The sequence below is a fragment of the Orcinus orca genome, chromosome 13, assembly GCF_937001465.1.
Source record: "Orcinus orca chromosome 13, mOrcOrc1.1, whole genome shotgun sequence".
Taxonomy (NCBI): Eukaryota; Metazoa; Chordata; class Mammalia; order Artiodactyla; family Delphinidae; genus Orcinus; species Orcinus orca.
Genome location: NC_064571.1, coordinates 83,246,248 through 83,272,534, shown reverse-complemented (window position 1 = coordinate 83,272,534; position 26,287 = coordinate 83,246,248). Strand labels below are relative to the sequence as shown.

Genomic DNA, 26,287 nt, shown 5'->3' with positions numbered 1-26,287 from the left:
TCGGCTGGAGTCTTAGCCGAGGCTGTCACCCAGACGCCTCCGCGTGGGCTCCCCATGTGGCCTGGGCTTCCTCACACCATGGCGGCTGGCTGCAAGGGAGGGAGCCAGGCGGACTCTGCCTTCTTTTTCTGGTCCAGCCTCGGAAGCCACGTGGCCTTACTTGTGTTGTGCTCTCTCACTGGGGCAATCACAAGCTTGCACGGACCCAGGATGGTGGTGGTGGTGGGGGAGTAGACTCCGTTTCTTGACCGGAGTGACCAGCGGAGGTTTGGAACTGTGAGATATCTTGGGGACGTGTGTGACTGAAGTGTACGTAGAGACCTGGTCATTGCCCATGAGGTTTCCTGTTGTGATGAAGAACATATGTTTTTCTTTCAGGTTGACATAGAAATCAATGGGGAAGCAGTGGATTTGCACATGAAATTGGGAGATAATGGAGAAGCATTTTTTGTTCAAGAGACTGATAACGATCAGGTAAGGGAGCCTGGGTGGTGAAGCTGTCTCCCGCATTTTGAGCTTTGAGCAGGGCTCATCTGGGAGCGTGTGTGGAGAGGTGATGCTGGGGCCGGCTGTGTGGGTGACGGAAGAGGAGAAAAGTGGCTGTTTACCTGTCCTGGGGATTTGAGCCACAGGGTGAGCGTGTGCTATGTCTACCCAAGACTCAGCCGTCCCAGCCTGGTGCGTTCGCTCCCTGGTTCCAGGGAGACAGAGGAGTTGAATGACTGGCCTGAAACCATCGTCCAAAAGCATGCAAGTTATATTTGCGTGTCAAATCTCGGACGGCTGAAATGTTCTAGTTTTTGTTTAGTGAGTGACTAAATCACATTACTTTTTTACTGTGAAAAGATGTTTAACAGCTGTGGAGATATCATTCTCACACCACGTGCTTCAGCCATCTCACGTGTACAGTTCTGTGGTTTTTAGTGTTTTCACGGATACATGCAAGTCATCCCCGCAGTCAGTTTTAGAACATCTTCGTCGCCTCAGAAATAGACTCTGTACCCTTTAGCTACACCTCCCCTATCCCTAAAGCCCTAACTCCCCACCACCCCGAGCCCTGAGCAACCACTAATCAAACTTTCTGTCTCTATAGATTTCCCTAATCTGAACTTCCACCTGAATAGAATCACATTGTTTGTGGTCTTTTGTGCCTGACTTTCGTGTAGCATAATGTTTTCAAGATTCATCCGTGTTCTGGCTGTGTCAGTGCTTCATTCCATTGTATGGCCGAATGATAGTCCACTGTATCTGTTTACCACATTTCGTTTATCTTTTCACGTGTTGGTGGACCCTTGGGTTTGTGTTCCACCTTTTGGCCGTTGTGAATAACGCTGTGTACAAGTTTCCGTATAGACACATGCTTTCATCTTGAGGGGTATATACCTGGGAGTGGAATTGCCGGGTCACATGTAACACTGAATTTACCACTGAGGAGCTGCCAGGCTGTTGTCCAAAGCTGCTGCCCCATTTTACATTCCCACCAGCAGTGCACGAGGGTTCCGATTCGTCTATACCCTCATCAGTACTTGCTCTTTGACTTGGTGATCCTAGCCATCCTGGTGGGCGTGAGGTGGTAGCCCATCATGGTATTGATTTGCGTTTCCCTAATGACTAATGATGTTGAGCATCTTTTCATGTGCTTATTGGCCATTTGTATGTATTCTTTGGAGAAGTGTCTATTCAGATCCTTTGATCGTTTTTTTATTGGGTTATTTGTCTTTTTATCCTTGAGTTATAAGAGTTCGTTATATATTTTAGATACGAGTCCCTTATCAGGTAGATGATTTGTAAATATTTTCTTCCATTGTGTGAGTTGTGTTTTCACTTTCTTGATGTTGTCCTTTGAAACACACAAGTTTTAAATTTATCTGTTTTCTCTTCGTGGCTCGTGCTTTCGTTGTCACAGGTAAGAATCCTTTGCCGAGTTCCAAGTCATGAAGGTTTACCCCCATGTTTTCTTCTAAGACAAACCGTTTGTTTTTACTCTTTCATTCACTGGGAAAGCCACTTTGAAGGGATCTGATGTAGAGATTCCTCAATAAAAACCACTTGAACTAGTTCCTTTATGAGAAGATAGCCTTTGTAGAGGAACGGCTCTAAATAGCTCCAGGCTCTAAAATGAATGCCCATAGTTTCAATTTCAGGACAAAAACATCCCAGGCTCTGCTTCCTTCTGGTCTTCCCAGAGGTGCCACGGTCTCTCCCAGCCTCAGCCTTCCCGCTCACATGTGGACCTTATACGTGTAGCACATTGTCTGATGCTCTGTAACCCGCTTTATTTATTTAATTATTTATTTTTTGGCCATGCCGCGGCCTGCGGGATTTAGTTCCCTGACCAGGGATCGAACCTGAGCCCCCTGCAGTGGAAGTGCGGAGTCTTAACCACTGGACCGCCAGGGAAGTCCCTCTCTAAGCTACTTTAAACTATCAGCAGCATGCTTGTTAATCCCCCCTCTCTTTTGTATATATTCTTTACTTCTTTTTTTCCCTAGATTTTCTTTCAAACTAGTTTATTTAGGGGTTCCATTGTCTCTCCTAAATACATTTTATGTATTTCTCATATGCTTCTTCACTCACTAGTTCACCTAGTTCCAGTTGTCATCTTGATCAGCCAACCATCTTCGTAACAAGATTTATTGACAAGTCCTGGATTTTCTGATAGAGCTTCATTAATTTCATTTACTTCTCCTGATAGAGGAGAATAGAGTTCACGAGCAGCTTTCACGCTTTCCAAAGCACCAAACTCCTCTTGTTTGTTCAGTTCTGTTGCAACTTCGGGCAGACGACAGTACACAACATCTCCCAAAGCTTCCTGGGTAAAACTGCTGATTCCCGCTGTTCCAATACCGTTTTCTGTTGTTATCCATTCATGTTTGTGAATTTTTGCATATGTGTCAGGCTGTATGTACAGTAGTTACGTTGTTCCCTTTTATCTGACAACGCCGTAAGGTCGGGTTATCACTTCCATTTTTCTGATGAGGGAAACAGACTCAGAAGTTAAGTGACTCTGCCCAAGATCACATAGCTCATCAGAGGTGGAACCCTATTTTTTACTACCTGTTACCAGGTTTCTGATAAGAAATGAGTCATATGATAATAAAATGATGGCTATCGTTTTTTAAAAAGCTGGTGAATCATTATAAAACAACTATTAAATTGACAGGCGGTGGAGGTTTTTTTTTTGGTTGTTGTTATTTTTGTTTTCTTGTAGAGAAGAGGGTCAGTACCTAATCACTTGACAGCCGCATACCTAGGTGTGCTCTGGTGCAGGTGGGCACTTGGGGCACGGTGTGGGGACACTGTCAGATGTTTTCTTTAAAAATTATTATTATCCTAATTCAGTGCATGTTAAAAACACACACACACATTCTCTCTTACACACACACACACACACACACACGAGTGCAAAACGGAGTCCAGTTCCCAGGGTAATGTGAGACTCCAAGCCCATTTTTCCTCTTTACCCTGGAAATTTCAGACCAAGTGGAATTTTGGTAGCCTGAAATAACTGATAATTCCCTCGCTTTGTTATAATTACGAAAACGCAGGATTCAGTACAAAATGGCAGTTAGCGACTTGTCGACTTTATGACCAGCTGTCAAATTCGGCAGCCGCGTCTGCAGATCGCCGTGACGCCCTGTGCTCCCCACTGCCCCCCGCGCCTGGGCTCCGGAATGAGCACTGGTAGGTCGTCGGCACCACCGGCTCCTTAAACCCCAACTAACGACGCTCCTTCTCGGAAATGGGTTCTGTCTTTCAGGAGGTGATCCCCGTGCACCTGGCCACCTCCCCGATCCTGTCGGAAGGAGCCTCGAGGATGGAGTCCCAGCTGAGGAGGAGCTCCGTAGATTGGATGAGAAGCCTGGACCCCAACACGTCAGCCCAGGTCTTAGCTCCCAGCGAGACCCCTTCAAGTGGCTCTTTAGTGAAGAAGCGAAGGAAGAGGAGGAGGAAGTTGCAGCTGGACAGCCTGAAGCGGGACGACAACACGAACACGTCCGAGGATGAAGACATGTTCCCCATAGAGATGAGCTCGGACGAGCTGCAGGACAGCAGTAGGTACGTGTGGGTGAAAGGCAGGGCCTCAGCTAGAACTGGGTGAATTCATTGTTTAGGATGATCCTTTTATTTATTTATTTATTTTTAAATTGACGTATAGTTGATTTATAATGTTGCGTTAGTTTCAGGTGTACAGGAGTGAATCGGTTTTTTAAATATATACATATATATATGTATATATCTGTTCTTTTTCAGATTCTTTTCCCTTATAAGTTATTACAGAATATTGACTAGAGTTCCCTGTGCTCTACAGTAGGTCCTTGTGGTTTATCTATTTTGTATATACTAGTGTGTATCTGTTAATCCCAAACTGCTAATTTATCCCTCCCCCCTTTTCCCTTTGGTAACCATAAGTTTGTTTTCTATGTCTGTGGGTCTATTTCATTTGTATCTTTTTTTTTTCGATTGCACATATAAGTGATATGGTACGATATTTGTCTTTCTCTGTCTAGCTTACTTCACTTAGTATGATGATCTCTAGGTCCATTCATGTTGCTGCAAATGGCACTGGTTCATTCTTTTTGATGGCTGAGTAATATTCCATTATGTATATATATATACCACATCTTCTTTATCCATTCATCTGCTGATGGACATTTAGGTGGCTTCCATGTCTTGGCTGTTGTGAATAGTGCTGCTATGAACATTGGGGTGCAGGTATCTTTTCGAATTGTGGTTTTCTCCATATATTGGCCCAGCAGTGGGATTGCAGTAGGATTATTCTTATAAACTTTTTTCCCCCAGAATTTCTTACTCTTCTGTTAATGCATTTGAGACTGAATTTTGGAATCCTGCAGGCCCGATTCTAAAGTAGCATAAAGATGGGATGTAGCTTGTGACAGAGAGACGATTGGTAACGTCCTTGGTGATAACTCCAGCTTTCCAGATCAGAACAAAGAAACAGGAGCTCAGCAAATGAATACTTCATGCATGAAACCGTTGTTTCAGAACCCGCTTATTCCTATTTGAGCACCACCTGTGAGCCCGGTAGTTGGGCTGACGGATAGCTGGAGGCCAATCTGTTATAGACTTAGGGCCACAGGTGAATGTAGAACATGACCGGTTTCTCCACAAGCAGACTTTTCAATTTTGATGAGGCCCAAAGTTGAATGGACACCTGTTGTTTTTTTTTCTTTGCTTTTAATAGTGTGGCGGAATGCTGTTTCTGGGTATTACTATTTTGGTGAAAAATGCCATTTTTAAAAATGCCCCAAAACATTTGTAAAGAATATTTGATGTTTCATATTTTTATGTAATTCAGTGTAATTTTTGCTCATTGTTTTTGTGTCTTGTTAACACAAAAGGGAGAAGGATGGGTAACTGAATCGCTTTGCTGTACACTTGAAGCTAACATAACCTTGTAAATTAACTATACTTCAATTAAAAAAAAAAGGGAGAAGGAACATCAGGATTAACCTCTGCTTTGTTATTTAGAATAGAATTTTTTTTTTTTTCCTGGCTGAAAATAAGAGCACATTGGCAACGTCGACTTTCCTAACCGTGGCCTCTGATCCGCTGTGGGCTTGGAAGCTGGGTGGTTGCGTTCATTACAGTCGCCTTCCCTGCATGGCTTTTAGTTCCAGAACTTAGTGTTAGGTATTTCAGATAACATCCAAAAATAGAGACCAGTGGCCTCTGCGTGAGTGAAATAGTGAATCCTATTTCGTTGAGCATGCTATACCTGAAACGAGGTAGATTTGCAACCATTTCATAATGATAAGACTACGATTGGTTGTGACATTTATTTAATTCTGCTGGACGAAACATTATCTGTGTACGGCCATACAGGGATTTGGTAGCTCACTCGTACATGGCAAGAGTTTTATTAACCCTCTGGGTACAGTTTTGGGCCCAATCTACCTCTCAGGCTTTTGAGACATGAAATGTGAAAGACAACTCCGTAGGCCCTACAGTGTAAGTAAGAAGCAGTGTGGTCATCGAGCCCATGTCTAAGTCCCAATTCTTGAACAAAATCACTTTGCATTTATAATTCAGCCAAAGCATGAGCACACAAAACATTTCTCTGAGTCGCTTTTTTCCTGTCCATTCCTGTCCTGGAATGTGCCTGGAATATGCCTGGGTAGTTTATTTATTTTATTTTTTTAAATCTTATTTATTTATTTATTTATTTATTTTTGGCTGTATTGGGTCTTCGTTGCTACATGCGGGCTTTCTCTAGTTGCGGCAAGCGGGGGCTACTCTTCGTTGCGGCAAGCATGGGCTTTTCATGGAGGTGGCTTTTCTTATTGCAGAGCACAGGCTCTAGGCGCATGGGCTTCAGTAGTTGTGGCACATGGGCTCAGTAGTTATGGCTCGCGGGCTGTAGAGCACAGGCTCAGTAGTTGTGGCGCGTGGGCTTAGTTGCTCTGCGACATGTGGGATCTTCCCGGACCAGGGCTCGAACCCATGTCCCCTGCATTGGCAGGCGGATTCTTAACCACTGTGCCACCAGGGAAGTCCCGCCGGGGTAGTTTAAAAGGAGATCATGTTAATCTATGAAGTATTAGCGATAATCAAGGAAAAAATGGAAACTTGCCTTTATTATGAATCTATCACTAATAATTCTTTGAGTTTGATTTTTTTTTTTTTTTTTTTTTGGTCTCCAGAACTCTTTCTAATGATATACCTCCATTCCAAGGAGATATCCCTAAGGAAAACCTTTCCCCAGTCATGACTTACCTTCAGTCAGCATCTTACCCGAATTCCGACAGAGAGTGGTCACCTAGTGCCAGGTGAGTGGCTGGTGTGTGTACGTGTGTGTTCACCTGTCCTGGTCCAGAGGATTCCAAGTCAGTTACAGGAAACATGTTTAATAAAATGGTGAAATCTAAGTAAAAAATGAAACAAAGTAGGACTGGAAAAAACACAGTTTAGAGTAAGAGGTACACATCAGGATTAAAACCAGAGAACGTGCAGATCATAAACTTCTATCTAATAGCAAAATGGAACTACAGATACGGCTCTTAGCTTCCCCAGGAGACACTGAAAGGCCAACCACTTGTTAAGTTACATAAAGCTAATTGTCAACAGCAGCAGACAGGTGACAGAGCCTTTCTGGATACTGAGCCCTGAAGTGGGATTCAAGAGCAAGGAGATTGCTTCGGGGGCCCCTGCGGTCCTTCGGGGCTGTGAGAATGAGGCCTTCTTCCCTTGCTGCGTTTACGAATATTGATTTCCCTGAAATGAGCTCGCAAGGGGCCCTAGACTTCCTGTATCAACTTGGAGAACCAGAGCTGCTCGGTGTGCGGGGAAGACTCTAAAGCCTTGAAGGCTGTGAAACCTGTGAGGATATGTGAGCCCTTCTGAGCAGTTTTCAGGACTGGGGAGGGGACAGAACCGAAGCGTGCCTTCTCTGCAGGGATAATATCACCCCTGTCGGGACACAACTTGGTTCTGGGGTGGCAAAAAAATCTTAGATACTATAATAGTGTGTAGCCTTCAGAGGGCCACAGTACATAAGCAGATGCATGGTATATCCATGGCGTTACAGTTTCATGGTGGAGGGAGGGCTATCGGGAAAAAAAAGGTCCCGGAGGTGTGGCGAGAATAGAAAAGAGGTTGGGAAGCACTGATCTAAGTGACAGCGACATCCTCAGGTTACTCGTGCCTCTAACGTGTTAGGTTTGCTTCTGGTCTAAAGGGGAGGTTTCGGAGCCCCTGAGCCCTGGCACTTGCTGCAGGGCTTCCCACCTGAAGCCAGGCTCACATAGACGCCACTCCCGGTTCCAGTTTGACCCGCGTAATCTCATTAATGAGATGGCACGGTCAGCGCTGTGTGCTGAAGTTGAGGTTGGAGAAAAATGGAGGCATCACATGCCTGGTTTCTAGCCGGGACCGTGACAGTGAATGTGGGGCTGCGGGCCTGTGGGGTCCCCTCATGGGGGTCTGTCTGTCCTCAGGCCAGCCCTGTCCAGTGGAAACATCATGCTAGCTACATACGTAATTGAAAATTTTCTAGTAACCATCCTTAAAAAATGAAAAGAAACTGGTGAAATTAATTTTGATGATCTATTTCAATGACCTGGTATATCCAAAATATTTTCATTTCAGGTAATCAGTTTTTTAAAACATTATTGAGCTGTTTCAATTCTCATTTTCATAAGCCTTGGAGTCGTGTGTCTCATATGTACAGAACATCTCAGTGTGGACCAGTCACATTTCAAATGCTCAGTAGCCACATGCAGCCCATGGCTATCATATTGGACAGTGCAGGTGTAAGACCTTTCTAGAACCTTGTACATTCTCTCCCTGGGCCTGTGGAGTTAAACCCTGAGGGAAAAAACACAGTACTTTTAGGAAGAAAATGATGTGGAATATTTAGAAACCACTAATAGGTAGAAAAATCTGTTCAAACACTCTAATTTTAAGCATTTTAAACAAATGTTTTAAACACAATCCTGAATATGTTTCTCTGTCTTTCGTGTTTGGCTCTGTGAATCTAGAAGAATGACCACGTCAGATTAAGTGATCTGGCCACTGTTAAATGCTATTACAAGTTAGGATAAATAGATACATTTCCATACTTGGGTTTATGTGTTTTCTTTTAAGAGACAGTTACCAGCCCAAATTATCCAGCCTTTTGGAGTAAGTCATTTGATTAGGCACTAAATTCTGACCCAAGAAAAGCAAGCGTTTATGGGCATATGGTTGAAATAGAAAGTGAAATGGGTGTCTTGGCAGTGTCCTGCTTCTGTGGTTCAGAAGATTCATGTTGATTTCTTAGTGATTTCAACATGTGATCCTCTGCTATTGTTGGATGCCCAAGTACCTTCACTTTCTTAAAGATGTTAGCGTGGAGAGTAGCCAAATAATTGATAAGAAGTTTTGTTTAATTGAATTGACCTGTGATTTCTCTCTCCTTTAATGTGGATCACGTGGCATCCAGTAGCCTGACAGATTGCAGGGGGAGCCCCCCTCGTCTGGCCGTTGCGGCTGAGGGCGGTCTTTCTAGTTCTTGCCCTCCACAGTCTTCCCACTTCCACGCTTCGGAAAGGTAGATGGGTTATCTTCCCACCGTGGATGTCTTTGATAATAAAAACTTTGATCTAACTCTTAGAACTGTGTGTTGCCATTAACCAAATTACTTACGTGGAAAATACATATAGGTTCTATGAAGTGAAAATGTAGATTTAACTCTTACCAATCTATTTCACCAACTAACCAAATCACTTATGAAGAAAATACGTATAGATTATTACTTTTCCTTTCATTTGAAGCCTTTGTCGATGGTTAGATTTTTTTTTTTTTAAGTACTAAATTTAACTATCTGGAAATTAGGGTCACGCATATAATTCTTTCTAATTTTGTGAAGTGCTTTGAAAAATACAACAGTGCATTGAAAATTGGGAATATGATCTCTGTTTTGTGTCTGGGGTTGTTCAACAAATAAGTTTACGAGACTTTTTTAAGATGTTGCTTAAGCATAAGGAGAGTTATTATTATAACTCACTAAATAGTTTATGGACCTTCCGGGACGTCCCTGGCGTTCCAGTGGTTAAGACTTCACCTTCCAAGGCAGGGGGTGTGGGTTCAGTCCCTGGTTGGGGAGCTAAGATCCCACACACTTCATGGCCAGAAAACCAAAACATAAAACAGAAGCAATATTGTGACAAATTCAGTAAAGATTTTAAAATGGTCTACGTCAAAAAAAAAAAAAATTCCTAAAAAAAAATAGCTTATAGACTTTCTGCATAATATAATCAGATGTTTCCACAGCATTTGTAGCATAGAATTTTGGAGAATAGCATAGGATGGGCTTGAAGGTTTGGGATCCTAGGTTAGAGTCTTCATCTGAGGCAGAGGGCTTAGAATCCTGCCTCCATTCCCTCAACGTTGCCCACGCTTTGACCTGCGTGCTTTGTAGACTTACAGGGTTTTCTTTAGAAACCTGAACAGAGAAGCTGTGATTAATTTCTACCTGGGAAACTGTTTTTCTTTTTGATTCAAGAACCCAATCTCAGGACGTACTTCACTCACAGCTTACTGTGCAGAAGAAAGGCCCCCTTCAAATGAGGTCAGCTAAGTTGTGAGCAGTTATAACGGATGTCCCTGATTGGGATTTCAGGAAAAATGCTGAAAACTATTACGGCTAATAAATGCATTCGTTATGAAAATCAATCAGTGACCTTGAAGCTTACTTTTTTGAACAACCCTTATCTTAAAAGTCTAATATTTGGTAATCGTATTAGAAATTTTGGAACCATCTTGCTCATCGATCACAGTCAGCATTGGGAGTCTTTTTCCTCATTCATCTTCTGTCTGTCTGAATTCTCTCCATAAGCGGCGCCGACTGTGCTCACGTATTTGGGTGCAGCATCCTTCCGAGAGGCTGGTGCGGCCTGGGGGCCAGCGTTTACTGTAGTGGCACAGTGAATGTGAGAGGTGGCACGTCTGGCTTATGGCTCACACAGGGCCGGGTCCTTTGTGAATATGAATTTGCCCACCTGCATGCCTCTATGGAAACCGTATGGCTTGTAACTTTTATCACAGGATCAGAATGTTAGGGATTCTGGAGTTGAGCGGGGTGACAGAGAGCCGTGTTCAGTGTGTGCATTCTTCTAGAGTGGGGTTTGGTAAACTACAGCCCGTGGCCCCAGTCCGGCCCACCCTCTGTTTCTGTAAAGTTTTATGGGGCACAGCCAGTTTGTCCATATGTCGTCTGTGGCTGCCTTTGCACCGCGCGGGCAGAATTGAGTAGTTGCTGCAAAGATCACATAACCCACAAAGCTTGGAATTCTTGCTACCTGGCGTCTTAGAGAAAACGTTTGCCAACACCTGTCTCCAGAGCAGGCCCAGTCTAAAGGGCTTGACTTCATTTTGTGCAGTGGGTAAGACGATGTATTGTTCCAGAGAATTTATAACAAAATATAAATAAATTGTGTTCTTTTCAAACAAATAATTTGAGGTTTGGGTGCAGCGCCGATGAGGGTGGGAAGCCAGTTACGATAGATTTTCCCCCGTGATGCCTCTGGAGAAAGAATGACCCAGGTCACAGTTGTCGGCACAAAGGCCCCTCTCTGGAGGCCACAGCGCTCCATTTGCGCATGTCACTGATGCTGAACGTGTAATTCTGGACGCTTCGGTGCCAGGAAAGCACTGACCCTTTGGAGAAAAGCAGACTTAGGAAACTAGAGGAAGCAAGACAGATCGGAGGTGATGAACGCTTCACCTCTCAGATATCTGGAGGGCCCAGCGTTCCTTCTCGGGGGACTCCTTCCTTATGGGCACGAGTGCGTGTGTGTGTATGTGTGTGTGTGTGCACGCACGCATGCACGCTCATGCGTGTAGAGGTGTCCCATCGTTTACACGCCCACGGTATGCTATCTCAGGGTCCTCCTCTACGCAGACTGGCCAAGCGGAGCCCGAGGGCTGCCACGTGCCGTTGACATGGGTGGAGGGCACCGGGCGCCCAGGGAGGAGGAACCAGCCAGCGTCCCCCTCAGTATGAAACGATGGCGAGAAGCAGCATTTAGTCTGTTTGTCCGAATGGCTGGACTAAAGAGAGCCAGGAGCAGTTTAGCCATTCAGGGTCCCTGTTTGTCTGAAACATGGCTGTGTGTCCTCCACGGGCTCTCCTTGTCCTGGCAGGAAAGTTCTGTTCCCTTGGAGCTGACATCTAACTCGAGCAGATAAATGAAACCAAGCACGTGGATGAGAGGTGACTTAGGGGAGACTGTGTGAGGTCTGTGAGAGAAGGTGCAAAAGGAAAATTACAGGGGCTTTCTTTCTCACATCATTTAAAACTGTCATCTTAGAGGAAACGGTGCAGGAGACGGAAGACCAGAGATAATTAAATGGGTCTTCCTTCTCCTCCGGTTGTTGCTTAGAAGGCTGTGAGAACTCTGTAGATAAGGTGATGGTTTCTGTGCTTGGACAGAGGTATGACGGCTCAGGGCTCAGGAATGAAAATGTAGAAAACACAGAGAGGCAAACCCAAGTTACAGCCACTTAAAAGCTGGTCTGAGAATTAAGCATCATGATGTGCTGTTGCAGGAAGAGCTTAGCAAATAGGAATCTTTGAAGTATTCTTGGAAGATATAATTTTTTGCAAAATCTCAGCTTGGAGGTCCCTGCCACGTTAGTGAGTTATTTGTGGTAAAGTTGGCCCATGATCAGTTTCCCGTTCCATCTCTCTTTTTTCCAACTTGCCCTTTTAAATGCTCCTTCTTTTCATCCTTACTTACTTGGAATTTGGCGGCAGGTTGGGACAGGGCTATGCAAATTGGGAGCACCTTCCCCCTTGGCGCGTGTTCTGTCGACCCCTGGTGGCCACAGAGGGGATAGTCATGAAGCCGTGGACATAAGGCAGTGGCGGGTTGGGTGCATTTTTCTGGGCTCTCCTGAACCCTAGAATTCTGGGCCAAAAACAAGTTTTAAATGTTTCCCTTCCCACTTTAATCATGCATTTGTGTTTTCTTAAGTCCTTCAGTTTCCCGACCTTCAACACCTAAAAGTGATTCGGAATTGGTCAGCAAGTCTGTGGACAGGACAATGCAAAAGGATAATCTAGAAATGCTCTGGCTTTGGGGAGAATTGCCCCAAGCCGCAAAGGTAAGTTCCCCCCCGCCCGCCGCCTGCTCAATTCTGCTACGCACCGAAGGTAGTTTGGAAAAACATGTAATGGGCACAGTTCTTTCTTTCAAGAAATTTTATTTCATATTCCAATGTGTTACAAGAACCTTGAATTATATTATTATATCGCAAGCTGGGGCTTTTTTTAAAAAAAAATAATAATATTGTAAGATCCTTGGAAGATGCTACGGCCTCTTGTATCCCCAGTAAATCTTTGTGATATGAATAAATGAATGAGTGAGTGAGTGAAGATGGAAAGCATTTCTATTATGACTCAAGAAGGGCAGCTCTTTGGAGACTAGGTCTGTTGCGGCTGGAGTTGGGGGTTAATTCGCTTTCTAGGTTATTTAACTTTCACGGAAAATGATGACTTCTCTGCCCACAAGTGGTAGTGCTGACCCAGCCAACCATCTTTACAAATTCACGTCGTTTGTTGCTGGAGAAACGGCACGAAAGTGCAAACCCATCACTTCTTCTGGCAAAACAGTTCCGGCCACAGATCCGCTGTTGCATTGTTTCCATTTGTGTTCGAAGCTGTGGGATCAGATACAGAAATGCATACCCTCTCCCCACTTCCTGGCCCACAAATGGCATTTCGGTTTCTGTTTGGATAAATCTTTTCCATAACTGGAAACTCCTTGGAGAGATAGAGACAGAAATGCTAATTTCCCACTCATGTGAACCAGCCACCAAGTCTGCCCTTGTTCATTCACGTTTTGGGGGGGTAGACTTCGTTGAAATATAACACACGGGCAGAGAAATACCCAGATCCTAAGTGCTGAGATCAGTAAATTTTCACACTGTGAACGTGTCCACGTGACTTGCACCCAGGCCAGGAAGTGGGGCTAAATCAGAACTTGGAAACCCTCCAACCCTTTGCAGTTACTGTTCCAACTGACCGCCCGCCCTCCCCCCCAAACCCCCAGGATAAACCCAATCTTGACTCTAACAGCAGAGATTAGTTTTGCAAGATTCATCATGTTGTTGGGTGTAATCGTAATTCACTTGTTATTCTTATTACTGCAAATGCCCTGTGGTGTGAATACACTTCCCATTTTCCTGCTGGACGTTTGCGTTCTGTTGCTAATCTCACTCACTGCTCTTTGGTAGTTGATGTTTTCTGTGAAAGTTCATTCACTTTGGAAGTACTGTCCTTGGTTTCCAGACCTTTTGGCAGGTACGGAATCACCAGGTGACTTCCGAGGCTTCACCGTGTCCTGCCAAGTGTGGGCATGGCTCTGGAGATCCTTGCCTGCCCGGTTGTTCTTTGGTGACTCAGTTTCTCTCTGACCTTCTCTCTCCCTCCCTGCCCCTTTGATCTAGTCATCTGCACACAAGATGAAAGAGTCCAGCCCGCTGAACAGTAGAGAAGTCTGTGATGAGATGCACTTTCAAGCCATCCACAGTGAATCTTCAGACGCGTTTAGTGACCAGTCACCGACACTGGCTGGGGCGTCTCCCGTGCAGCCGCTGTTGGAGCAGAACAAGCCGCAGACGGAGATTCAGTTCGCGAACGAAGAAGATGTTGAGGCCTTAGGAGCTGCAGCGCCCCCGTTGCCTACGATTGAAGAGTCCAAAGCCCTCTCCGCCAGTGCTGCCCCCACAGCCAGCAAGACGGATTCGCCTTCTAGGAAAAAGGGTGAGAATGCCGGCGCTTCCCAGCTCCCTCCTGCGAACCTGGGGCTCGGCAAACTACAGCTTCTTCCCCCCAAAGTTCGGGGTGCTTCAGAGTGGAAACAGGACATCTCTCCTGTTCGGTCCGTACCCTTTTGCTGAATATGTGAGTTCTCAGGATGTAGTCATAGAAAATCCGGCCTGAAGGAGGCCTCGGGGATGGTGTGGTGAGCCCCGCCCTGTGCAGGTCAGGGGTGCTGGGGTCCAGCACACGCTGGGACTGCACAAGACGCTGATGACTAAGCTAATCTGTGCCCCCTCTCCCCTTGCCCCTAGTTTCTCTCTAGTGCATTATCCTGTTTTAATTTCTGCGTACTATGTGTCACTATTTCAAATGATCCTTTGTTTCTTTTTTTGCCTGACTTCCCTACTAGAACATATGTGCTCTACAAGGTCAAGAATCTTTTTGGTCTGTTTACCTGTTTCCGTGGTACTTAGAATAGTGGTTGGCACGTAGTGGGGGCTCCTTACATATAGCTGAATGGCCACCTGGTTGCCTGTCTGGAGGAATGACGTTAAGCCTGTCTGTTAGCCGTGTGGCTTTGTGCAGTGTTCTAGGTTTGTATGAACCAGTGACGTAATTCTCCAGCAGAAGTAAACTGGAAGGCTGCAGTCATGGTGCCCAGGGGCCGATGGTACCCTCATTAGGGTACTGTGCTTCAGAGTCTTGATGGGGAAGTGCTTAACGAAAGCGTTATTGTTTAGTAATAATAATAACAACAAAACCCATGCCATTAATACCAATAATAATAACAATAGTAATCATGTCAGTATATTGAGTGCTTAGTACTCTTCAGGTCCTTCCCAGCTGGGGAGCTGAGGCTCAGCGAAGTTAGGCCACCGGCCCAGGCCACACGGCTGGCGAGGGTGGGAGCCGCATGCGAACCTGGGCCGTCGGCCTCGGTGGCGACGCTGTGCCGCTGGCTTCTAGCTCTTGGGTTTCTTGCAGCATCTGCACACTGTGCTCAAGTCCCCTTTCTGGAGATGCTCAGAAGTCCATGAGGTTGTCTCTGGAGAACGGTGCTCTGATCTGACCCCTTTGCTGTTTCAGACAAACGGAGCAGACACCTTGGTGCCGACGGCGTCTACCTGGATGACCTCACAGACATGGATCCTGAAGTCGCTGCCCTGTATTTTCCCAAAAAGTAACCATCCTTTTTATTCCTCGTATCAGTTTCTGTAATCTGAATATTAATCCGGGAGTCCGCCTTTTCCTTACATTTGATTAGAAAGTGAGTGAGCAAAGGCCGCAGGAGGCTCACGGTTTACTGTGAGAAGAAACCAGTGAAAGCAGTGGACCCTCTGTGGAGATGAGAGTGGGTGGGCGTGTCCCCGGGTGGCACCTGAGCGGGAACGCAGGCACGAGGCCACCTCCCCGATGGCACCAGGGTGGTGTCGCAGTGGTCAGTGGCCCGCAGCCCGAATCAGTGGCCAAGAGCGGGCAGCTGTGTGGCCCTGTCCCTCCCCAGGGGAGAGTCCCCCGTGGCCATTGGGGGCCCATCTTCAGTTCTCCCGTGATCTGCAGGGAGGGCCAGATCCTCGGAGCATGTAGCAGAGGACTGTGGCCTCTTAGGACAGCGTGCTTTCTCTTCCGTCGGTGTCAGTGTGTCTGGGAGAGGGTGCAGGGAGACGTAGAGGCCAAAAATGACCGTCTTCCCTCCTGAGGTCGTTCACTGAGCTTGTCTGTCTTTGTCATGGTGCCTGAATGAAAGTCTGTCCTGGGATGAAATCATTGGCTCCTCTGATTGCCAGAGCCCCTTGATACCCATGTGAGACCTCACAGCCCGTTCCACTCTGCTTCCAGCGGAGACCCTTCTGGGCTCACAAAACACGCCAGCGACAACGGAGCCCGCTCAGCCAACCAGTCCCCGCAGTCCGTGGGCAGCTCTGGCGCTGACAGTGGCATGGAGAGCACCTCGGACAGCCTGAGGGACCTGCCGTCCATCGCCATCTCCCTGTGCGGCGGCCTCAGCGACAACAGGGAGATCACCAAAGGTACCGTCCCGGAGCCGGGCTTAAGCCAAGAGCTCCCCCTGGTGGCCGCTGTTGGGAACGGCTCGAAGCCTGGGCTCCTAGAATGCGTTCAGGTCACGGGCGATGTTCTCTGGCCCGGTTAGTGGAGCACACGTGACCCACTGTTGCTCAGGACCCGAATGTTGCTGCCTGGCAGTTGGCTGACCTCAGGGTTCTGTGGGTCACACGTGGCTCCAGGCGACAGCAAAGCCACTGGGGTCACGGGTCGTCAAGTGTGCTCGCAGAGCACAGCGTGTGCCCGTCCTGCAAGGGGTGTCCCAGGGCAGCAGCGTCAACACGGGGAAAACGCAGTACGTTGCAAGTGTGCAGAAGTGCCGGAGGAGGGAGGGATGTCTGAGCAAGTGCTGGGACACATCCCGGCTGCATCCGAAGGGGGCACCCACCCTACTTATAACAGTGGTGTCCCAGCATCTTACGCCAGTTATGTGGTGAGGTGGCCCTGAGACCCCCAGTCGATGCAGTCAGCCATTCCAGCTGATGATTCCTGGCCCTGGTGGCCCTGGGTGTTTCCCACCCCCAACCTGCCTTAGGCAGGTCACCGTGCTTTCATTTGTGACTTGTTCATCCTCACGACTACCGAGGGGGTAGGCGAGGTTCCTATTCCCACGTTACACGTGAGGGAACTGAGTCACACCAGTGACTGTGACTTAAACCCGGGTGGCCGGACCTTGAGCCCTGCTCCCCGGTCGTCTGCTTCTGCAGACACGTGTGTTTACCATAGTCCCACGCGCCTGCTGCCGCGTAAGCGCATGTGCACTGATTAAGGGTCAGCCTGCCCCCCATCCTCCGAACGCCCCACCTCCCTCCATTTATGTGCAGACACTGCCCCCAAAGTAACGGAAGCCCCCTTTGCAAATAGATTTTATAGGATTGTCTGCACAGTTGGAATGTATAAACTCTCAAAATACCTGTGAACATGAGCGACTGAAAAACAGGCCTGGTTTTTGAACCAAATTTTCCTTATGTTTTCCCTATGCTTGCTTTCGCAGATGCGTTTTTGGAACAAGCCGTGTCATATCAGCAGTTTGTGGACAACCCTGCCCTCATTGACGACCCCAATCTTGTGGTGAAGATCGGGAATAAGTAAGTTCCTCCCGAAAGTCATTTCAGCTGTCGTGTGATAATGCTTCAGCTTCAGTTTCTCAACTCTAGAGACCTGGACGATAGCTCTTGGAAATATGTGAAATTAAGTCTCTGTTAAAAGTCTACTGCTGTCTCTTCACTCTTGGCAAAATGCTGTGTCACTCTTGGCAAAATGCTGTGTCACCATATAGCGAGAGCGTTGACATAACTGGACCCCGGGGCGTCTACACTCACCTGCATGAGATTTCATGATGGGAGGTGTGATGTCACAACCTTGGCCCGTGGGGCTCGGCCCGTATGATGCGCGGGTGTCGCACGATAGACTGTGCACACACCCCGTGAAAGCTTCGTTGTCTAGGGTCAAGGGGCGTGCACATGTTTTTACAGACTGTTGGCAAACTTTTCTCTCCAAGAGGAAGCCATGGATGTTTATGTGTTAACTGAGGGTCCTAGTTTTCTTTTCCTTGAAAGGTGGCAAGAAACGCCCCAGCGCTTTGGTGGTTGATGCGCTGCGGGGGCGAGGGCTGCTCTCAGCTGGCCTCTTGGTCGCCCGCCACACCGTGTGTCGTGCCAGACGGCCGTGGCCGCTGTGGGTTTGATGGAGGAGGGGCTCCTGCAAGGGCGGGGCATGTGGGGGGGGCTGGGCCGGGGTGCTGGCCACAGTCATGGGCTCTTTAAGGACCCAGCTGGGGTTCCAGAGCCTTCCACGACCGCTTCTCAGGACATGAGGTTTTCAGTCTGAGCCTTGGTCTTCTGACATCTTTTTTGTTGTTTCGTGTCAGGTACTATAACTGGACGACGGCGGCACCTCTGCTCCTGGCGATGCAGGCCTTCCAGAAACCTTTGCCAAAGGTGAGCTTTACCATGAGACAGAAAGGGACATGGAAAATGATGGCGAGATGAATGTGGGCGGTTGGAACTTAGCTTTTAATTTAGAAACCACGAGGTGAATTACACTGTGCTGTTTGGAAGTCCAAGGGTGTAAACGTCAGGGTCTCTCTTGCACCTTGACTGTCCTTCCCCCGTCCTCGCAATCAAGGCAGTGCCGGTCTGAGCCCTGCCCCCTCCAGTCCCCTGTCCCCGCACCCGCCGTGCCAGGGACACAGGTGGAGGCAGAGCAGACGGGCCGACGTCTGAGCCCAAGGGAGATGAGGGGAGAAAGGGTGGGAGCAGGCAGCAGGGTTGGGCGCAGGGAGGCGCTGTACCAGGTGCCAGGTGCCACCGTTAGCATCAGGCGTCCCTCAGCCAGGAAGCGGGTCTGGGGCCGATGGGCCGAGTAGGAGCAGGTGCGGGCTCTGGGCAGCTCGTAGCTGCACCTGAGCGCAGGTGAGCGGCTGCAGGGAAGAGGCAGGGCGAGGGGCAGACGCACCGCCGCGGCCCCGCTGTGCCCGCATCCTCCCCCTGCCGGCTCCCTGGGCCTCGCCTGGGATTGACCGTTTTCGGGCGTTGAGTCTTTCTACCAGATGCTACGTTCTTTTTGCTGCAGAGGCCACGTCTCACACTTGCCTCCCTCATGTGCTTAGCGAGTGCTTTGTGCTGCCGTGGATGTTGTGGTCTGTCGGAACTCTCATCTCTGAGGTTCCTGAAGGTCTAATCCGACTTCGTGGAGCCCCTGCTCGCTCCTTTGTGGTTGTGTGTGTGCGTGCTTTGGGACTGTGACCTCGTCCTTGGTGGTGCTTTATCTGTGAGTATCCTTTGTTGGACGGGGCCGAGGGCATGTTCTCCAGAGCGGGTTTTGTTTTGTCCTCGGCATCTTCTGCATAGCATCCGTGGCCCAGGACAGACTTTTATGTTACGTGTCTCAGCTCTGAACAGCTCAAAAAGAAGAAAGAACGATGCACTAGATATTTAGTGATAAAGTTCACAGAAAAAGAAATGCCTCCTGAACTTAAAGAAATTAGTCTTTGTGGTAGGCGTTCTCAATCTTCCTACAGGTTGTCAGTAATTTTTTGCATTCTGTTTTCGGTGTTTATCTAATACAGAATTTATCTTTATATGTAGAATTTTTCACCGTTTTCTTTTGTGGCTGCTGGGTTTTGTAGCACACTTGGGTATTTTGAGAGTCATGAGTGAGGTGTCAGGATCCAAATCAGTTGGTTTTTTTTTTTTTTTCTCTTCAGCTGGTTATTGAATTAGGACGCTTTGGTTGCAAGAAACAGAGTGACTACAAGTGCCTAAAATAATAGGGGTTTATTATCTGCCACAGTAAGAATGTTAGAGGTTGGTAGTTTCAGGCTTGATGAGTCTGGGTGAGCTTCTTTGATTTCCTTGGCTTCCCCTTTACGACCGTTTTACCCATCCTCTCGTCATACAACCGCATCCAAAATAGGAAGGATAGAGGCAGGCTTCTCACATTTCATTGGCCACAACTTGGTCACATGACCACCTCCAAGCCAGTTGTTGGCAACACGGTGGAAGGGCCAGTCGAAGTGGTGCTGACCCATCGAAGTTCCTCCCCTGGAGGTGAGCCTGCCTTCCCAGAACATCCTGTACAGTGTAGTCTGGTTCTCGAGCAAAGTGTTGGCTATGTGGGCAAGAAAGAAACGGGATGATTCACCCAGGGAAGCGACCGAGAGGGTCTGTCAAAGCTACCTAATTATCCCGATACCTTTCCTTAGGTAACTCTTTCTCCCGCTGATAGGCAGTTACAACTCTATCATATGACTACTTCCTCCGTGAATTTAGATTTATCTCTGGACTTTGTCTTCTGTTGCATCAACATGTTTACTCATGTCCCAGCACTGCGTTCTTTTAAATACTATGGTTTTTAAATGTATTTTAATAAAATAAATTTTATGAAGGCTCATGCCTACTTACTATTCTGTCTGAGTTTTCTTGGTGAGTTTTGTTTGTTTGTTTTATAATTGAACTTTAGAATCAGTTTGTCTAGGTTTGGAAAGAATCCTGTTAGTTTTTTTTAATTGGAGTTTTGTTATATTTATGGATGGAATAGGGTAATTGACATCTTCATGAATTGTCCTATTCGTGAATTGGGTATGCATGGTTTGCTTTTTGGTGTATTTTGTGGTTTTCTTTTGTGTCAGGTAGGGATTTTTAAATGATAGAGAGAAGCACACGTCAGGCTAAATATGTGAATTATTTCTCTTTCCACTTACCTGCAACTCGTTCGGTTGAAAGACTTAAATCTTCCTTTCATTACTAGCTGAGGTATCAGCTACCTGATAGTTCTGTAAACCAAGGAAAGGAAATTAGATAACATTTACCTTGGTCCTGGAATTAGCCTCAAGATGGCTATTTTGTTCTTTGGAAATATGTGGAAAATTATAATTATTTTAAAAAAATTTATTTTATTAAAGTACAGTTGGTTTATAAAGAAAATTATTAATTAACATTTAATCTCCTCCTATTCCATTGGCATTTATTTAGGGCAAGAGTATGAATTTTCTTTCTAATCCTTGAGCTTTTAAATCAGATGCATCTATTAATACTCAGTGTGCCACAATTTGGAAACTTACATTTGCTAAAAAGATCCTGTGCGTTTTACCTTTTGTGGAAGACTGTTTACCCTGTACCTCATGTTAATCATTTCATTTTTTATTTTACAATCATCTTATTGAGAATAACAATATCTTAATCAGTAAACCACTTTAATTTGAAAACCTCTGGTCTGACTAATCACTAATGATTTTCAATGCTTTCTTTTTCTGTTGTTGTTGTGTTGTATTTTATTTGTTGTTTGTTGATTCCTTTAACATCTTCTTAAGTCTTCATGCTTAAGTTATCTTAATGTAATTTTGGACTCCATTAGGTTTTGCTTCTCAAAAATTTTTAATTCACAAATAGTATGTTGTGTTTTCTCTGATTTTTTTCTTTTTTTTAAATCTTACTTTAATTTGCATGTGTGTGTCTTTTGGTTTGAATGTGCTAAGTTGATCTTTTTTTGGTTCCATTATTTATGTTACCATCCATTTAAAACAGGCCACGGTGGAATCTATCATGAGGGATAAGATGCCCAGAAAGGGAGGAAGATGGTGGTTTTCATGGAGGGGAAGAAACAGCACAATCAAAGAGGTGAGTCTGAAAAACAAGAGTGTCCCTGCTTAGCTCAGCGGATTTGGGGTTCGGGTAGTAGGGTTTGTCTCCATGCGCGTGTCAGTGAAAGAAGCCATCACACTGAGTGTGCAAGAGTTAGGCCTGCCACGGGGTACCCAAAGGCAGCACAGAATGAGGGGGGGTGGAGAAGGGCCCGGAGCGGTGAGCAGAGTTGCCGTCACCTCCTGGCTCTGTTACCTCTCAGCCTGGGGACCGTGGTCGGGTCACTCCTGCTCTGAAATGTGTCTTCATCTGTAAAAAGAAGAAATTCAACGTGATGTTTAAATTTTTTTTTTTTAAGTTAAATATCTTCCTGTTGCTTGTGAGAACAGTTTTAACGAGGTAGATTTACAGCCTAGACTAATTCCCATTAGTCGTTCCACTTCGGTGGCTTTGGTTTCCGTTTCTATAAATGCCTATAATTTGTTTCAGATCTTTGCCAACCTCTCAGCCTATTTCTGGAAGCACTTTCTTTGCTTGGCTTCTGTGCCAGTGTGTCTGCCTGGTCTTCCCCCCGCCTCAGGGGCTGTTCCTCCCCTGGCTCAGCCCCTTTGTAATGGGTCCTCAAGGGTTGTCTTAGAGCCTTCTCTCCTGCTTCGACTGCCTGTTTTTCCCTAGGCAACCTCATTCACGCCCATGCGATGACTCCATTTTTATTAACAAGGAGGGCGTTTTGTACTCCATGTCCGTTTATCAGATAGCCAGCTAGGCAGATACCTCCACGTGGACGCTTCAGGTACTTCAAACTTGTCATTTCTGAAATCGATCTGATGGTTTTCTCTAGAGTTCTTCCTTTGTTGGACCACCGTCAGCAAATGGCACACTGTCCACCCACAGGCTAGCACTTCCTTCTTCCCTCACCCCTCCTGTCAGTTTACCATCCAAAGTATCGCTCAGGCTTTCCATTTCTCTCTAGCTCCACACCCCACAACTCAAGGCTGCCACCTTCCCTCCGAGGATTGCTTCCAAACGGTCTTTCTGTATCCATTCTTGCCCTTTCTTCCTCATTCTCTGCAGTTGGCATTGGTCTATGTAGTATAATGGCCCCATTTATATTTCTCCCTGCTTAAAAGCTTTCTGTGGTTTCCCAGCGCTCTTGTAATTAAGACCAGTATCCCTAGCATGGTCTGCAGGGCTTGTGTATCCTGGCCCCTGCCTCTGTAGAGCCTCACCCTTTGCCATTCTCCCCCTGCCCTCTGTGCTTTGGTGTCCCTGGCTGAAAGTACCTTCTACCCCAGGACTCTTGCATGTGTTATTTCTCTGCCTAGTGTTCTTAGGACCCCTGTCACCCTTCTTCGCTTAATTAACTAGCATCTCAAATGGCCCTTTCTGGGCAGGTTCGTCTAGTCTGCTGTTCTCTGCTCTCCTAACCCTGCCTGGGAACTTTTCCTTCACAGGTTTTCTCATCGTTTATAATTATACCCCGATTAGTACGACTATTTGATTAACATCCCTATGTCCCCTCCAGACCCTAAACTCCATGAAGGCAGAGAGCACACGTGCTCGTGGCTTGGATCCCTGGGGTCTCCCGAGCACCCGTTTTGGGACCCAGAGCAGGGGTTCGGCAGATACTTGAGGGAATGCTGATTGTACTTTTGGAATCTAGTGTGAAGAAACCCCAAGGGCAGCAGTCAAGTTGGTTATTATAAGAGGAAAAGAAATCCCAGGAACTCAGTTTGTTTATTTCATTAGTTCAAAGGGAAAGAGTCTGTTGGGAGGGTTTCATCAAGATAAAACTGTTCTTGGGCATTTTCTGTCGGCATACCTGAGCTTTACTGACTGTCCCATTATCTCCAAGGGGTATAAACACGGTGGAGCAAGCACGCGCTTTACTTTAGGAGACTTAAGGCGTAAGGGGCCTTTCTGATTCTCTTACTGGAGAGCAGAATGTTCGAGAATTTAAGAAGAAGGCTACTTCAGAGACCTATTTTTGCAGAGTGTCCAGAGTTTCATTAGTTGGAACTGAGGAGAATACGGCATGCAATAAGGAAGAGTTATGAAATCTCTTAAAAACCTGAAATATATTTCAGATAGATACACATTTTTGTGCTGGTCTAATAAAGAATTGTTAATAGTGGCGGCTAAGTTACCTGCCTCAACAGATAAATTAAACATTACTGGGCCTGTTCTCACATCAATTATTTGCATGCTTATAAAAAGCTAAAGAATATTTGAAAATAGCTTGTCCCCATCAAATGTTAAGCTCATCACCCTGTTACACAGTTTCTATCACTCATTTTCTTTATTCATATTGAAAACATCAATCTCTACCCCCTGACCAAATGACCACAGATCGTGAAATTTGTAAATTCTGTGGCCTTTGACACACGTGTCTGGCCTGTGATGACTTCCTGTGACGTCTGTGGGGCTCGTGGATGTTCTCCTCCTCCCTTGCCTGCTGTGGGCCAGGCTCTGTGCTTATTTGCAGCATCTCTGTGGTCCCCATGGCAGCACTAGGAGAGGCATGTCATCATCCCTGTGTTGCTGGTGAGGAAACGAGGCTCCAGAAGGTTGCATGACTTGCCCAAGGTTCCTAAGCCAGGGAAGCAGGACTGAGCCCAGAGCTCTTAGAATTCCAAAGCTCTTTCCAGTACATCAAAGGAGCATCTTCTATTAAGAGCATGCGGTATTGAGAAAGAGAATGCGCCCATGTTTTTCTCAGGCAAAATATGGTGTGAAAATATTTTCAGGCATTTCTATCAGCAATTATAAGAAAATATTTTGAAAGCCCTCGCGTATCCAAGCAGCCCTTGATAGAGCATTTGCATAAGCTACAGTGATTATGAAGTTTGGTTTGGTGCCAAGAATACTTATGGAAAACAGACTTATTTTTGTCAAAAATACTTCTCAGCTTAATTGTAGACGGCTAAGCAAAGGAGTAACTAGGACCCACCATCCCTGTGGGGGCGTTGCCGTTGGGGAGGGCACCGGGGCCCTGCTCTGGACTTTGAGGAGCCCGTCACAGAGCGCCAGTGGTTGTGTAGGTGGTTTCCCTTTGGTGTGTTCATGATTCTTTGTCTTCTTCTTCTCCAGGAAAGTAAGCCAGAGCAGTGCCTAGCAGGAAAGAGCCACAGCACTGGGGAGCAGCCGTCACAGCTGGGCATGGCCACCAGGTACAGTGCCAAGTCACCTTGGGGCGTTGCGGCTCCTTTCCGTGTCTACGGTCAAGGCACAGATGCTGACAGCGTTCACCGAATAGCCCGGGCCTTGGACCCGGACGGACCTGGGTTGCAGACCTGGCTCTGTCCTTTACTCAATGACCTGGAGCAATTTACTCAAATGGTTGTTCCCAAGAATCAGATGGAAGCGCTTACTCCTCAGATACCGAATTTCCAAAGTAAACGTGAGGCGTGCATGAGACGACGTAACGAGCACCCCTCGTGCTCTTGGCATGTGCTAGCCCTCCGTTTACAGAAGGTGGGAGCAGTGGTGGTAAATAATGATGATGAGGTTGAACAGCGGTGTTAACGGGCATGAAAACAAGTTGCCCTTCTGAAGGAACTTGCCTTTCTCTGGAGTTGAAACACTTACCAGGACCTACATTGATACTTTCCTAAGTATTGATAGGGATTCATGTTAACTTGGTACAGGAGCCCTTAGAGTTTGATAATACGGACCGTATGAGTCGTGTTTTGTCTTCAGGGTAACCTACTTGTACGGGATTTGAGGGTAACTACTGTGAGGGCCATGCCGTCGCCCTCTAATTCGACGGTGTTACTGCATATTGACGCTGAGTGATCCGAGCTTGTATAACACCTTTTACATATGACCTCACCCTTCTGGTATTCCTGTGCTTGAGAAACCCAGGGTTGCGTTTCTTATTTAGCAGGCAGAAGATGCTAACATGTTCCTTGAGGGCAAGATGCATATCTCTATCCTTTTATTATTATTATTTTTTAATTTATTTATTTATTTACTTATGGCTGTGTTGGGTCTTCGTTTCTGTGTGAGGGCTTTCTCTAGTTGCAGCGAGTGGGGCCCGCTCTTCATCGCGGTGCGCGGGCCTCTCACTGTCGCGGCCTCTCTTGTTGCGGAGCACAGGCTCCAGACGTGCAGGCTCAGCAGTTGTGGCTCATGGGCCTAGTTGCTCCGCAGCATGTGGGTTCCTCCCAGACCGGGGCTTGAACCCATGTCCCCTGCACTGGCAGGCAGATTCTCAACACTGCGCCACCAGGGAAGCCCTCTATCCTCTTTATAGCTTAGAGGCCAAGCCAGTGGCTGACCCAGAGCAGGCATGTCTTCAATGTGCTATTACTGAACCGATGAGATTTTTCCAGTATATTGTTGTTTCCTAGGGGAGGCGGCTTAGATTTCAAGTCCTTGGATTCCTGGCCAGAGCTCTGTATCTTAAACTATTTTATTTCTAGAACTCATTGTTGGAAATAGAAACTCATGTAGGTGTCACGTAGGAAACAGTCTGATTTCTTTCTTGTCCTCTGTGGAGAAGAGTGTGCAGGACCTGATAAAACTGCATGGCAGGACCGGCTCTCGGCTGGGATGCTATCACAGGACACCCTTTCTGTTCGCTCTGCTGGTGCCCTGGCGCTGTTCCTTCCCACCTGACCCCCTGCCGGTCTGCCCTGGACAAGGGAGCAGGGTTGAAGAGCTTGTGTGTTTCTTTTCCAATCTTCACCCTCCATCTCTGGCTCATTCTCTGGGGAGGGGCTTTCCAGCACGGTTTTCTGGATACCTTCCCGACCTGGAATTTTGAGTGTACCTTGAGTGAGCTTGGAGGGGAGAAGGCAGGTGGAGCCCGGGCTAAAAATGCGCGGTCCTGAGGGGGTGTAGGAGGCCGCTAGGATAGAAGGCAGTG

At 46.7% G+C, this 26,287-nt stretch overlaps 1 protein-coding gene across 3 annotated transcripts in view; it reads left to right on the top strand.

Annotated features, from left to right (window-relative positions):
• LPIN1 (lipin 1) overlaps positions 1-26,287 on the top strand; it is a 123,011-nt gene that overhangs the window by 70,846 nt on the left and 25,878 nt on the right. Inside the window, exons 4-15 of one of the 3 annotated variants that reach the window (XM_049695741.1) lie at positions 379-474; positions 3,761-4,059; positions 6,666-6,791; positions 8,948-9,052; positions 12,480-12,609; positions 13,954-14,269; positions 15,356-15,449; positions 16,109-16,299; positions 17,328-17,421; positions 18,204-18,273; positions 21,361-21,453; positions 24,508-24,587. In XM_049695741.1, coding sequence (XP_049551698.1) covers positions 379-474; positions 3,761-4,059; positions 6,666-6,791; positions 8,948-9,052; positions 12,480-12,609; positions 13,954-14,269; positions 15,356-15,449; positions 16,109-16,299; positions 17,328-17,421; positions 18,204-18,273; positions 21,361-21,453; positions 24,508-24,587 — 1,694 coding nt within the window. Of the gene's footprint in view, positions 1-378; positions 475-3,760; positions 4,060-6,665; positions 6,792-8,944; positions 9,053-12,479; positions 12,610-13,953; positions 14,270-15,355; positions 15,450-16,108; positions 16,300-17,327; positions 17,422-18,203; positions 18,274-21,360; positions 21,454-24,507; positions 24,588-26,287 lie in introns of all 3 variants that reach the window. The other 2 variants (XM_049695740.1, XM_049695742.1) reach the window with 2 other exon arrangements.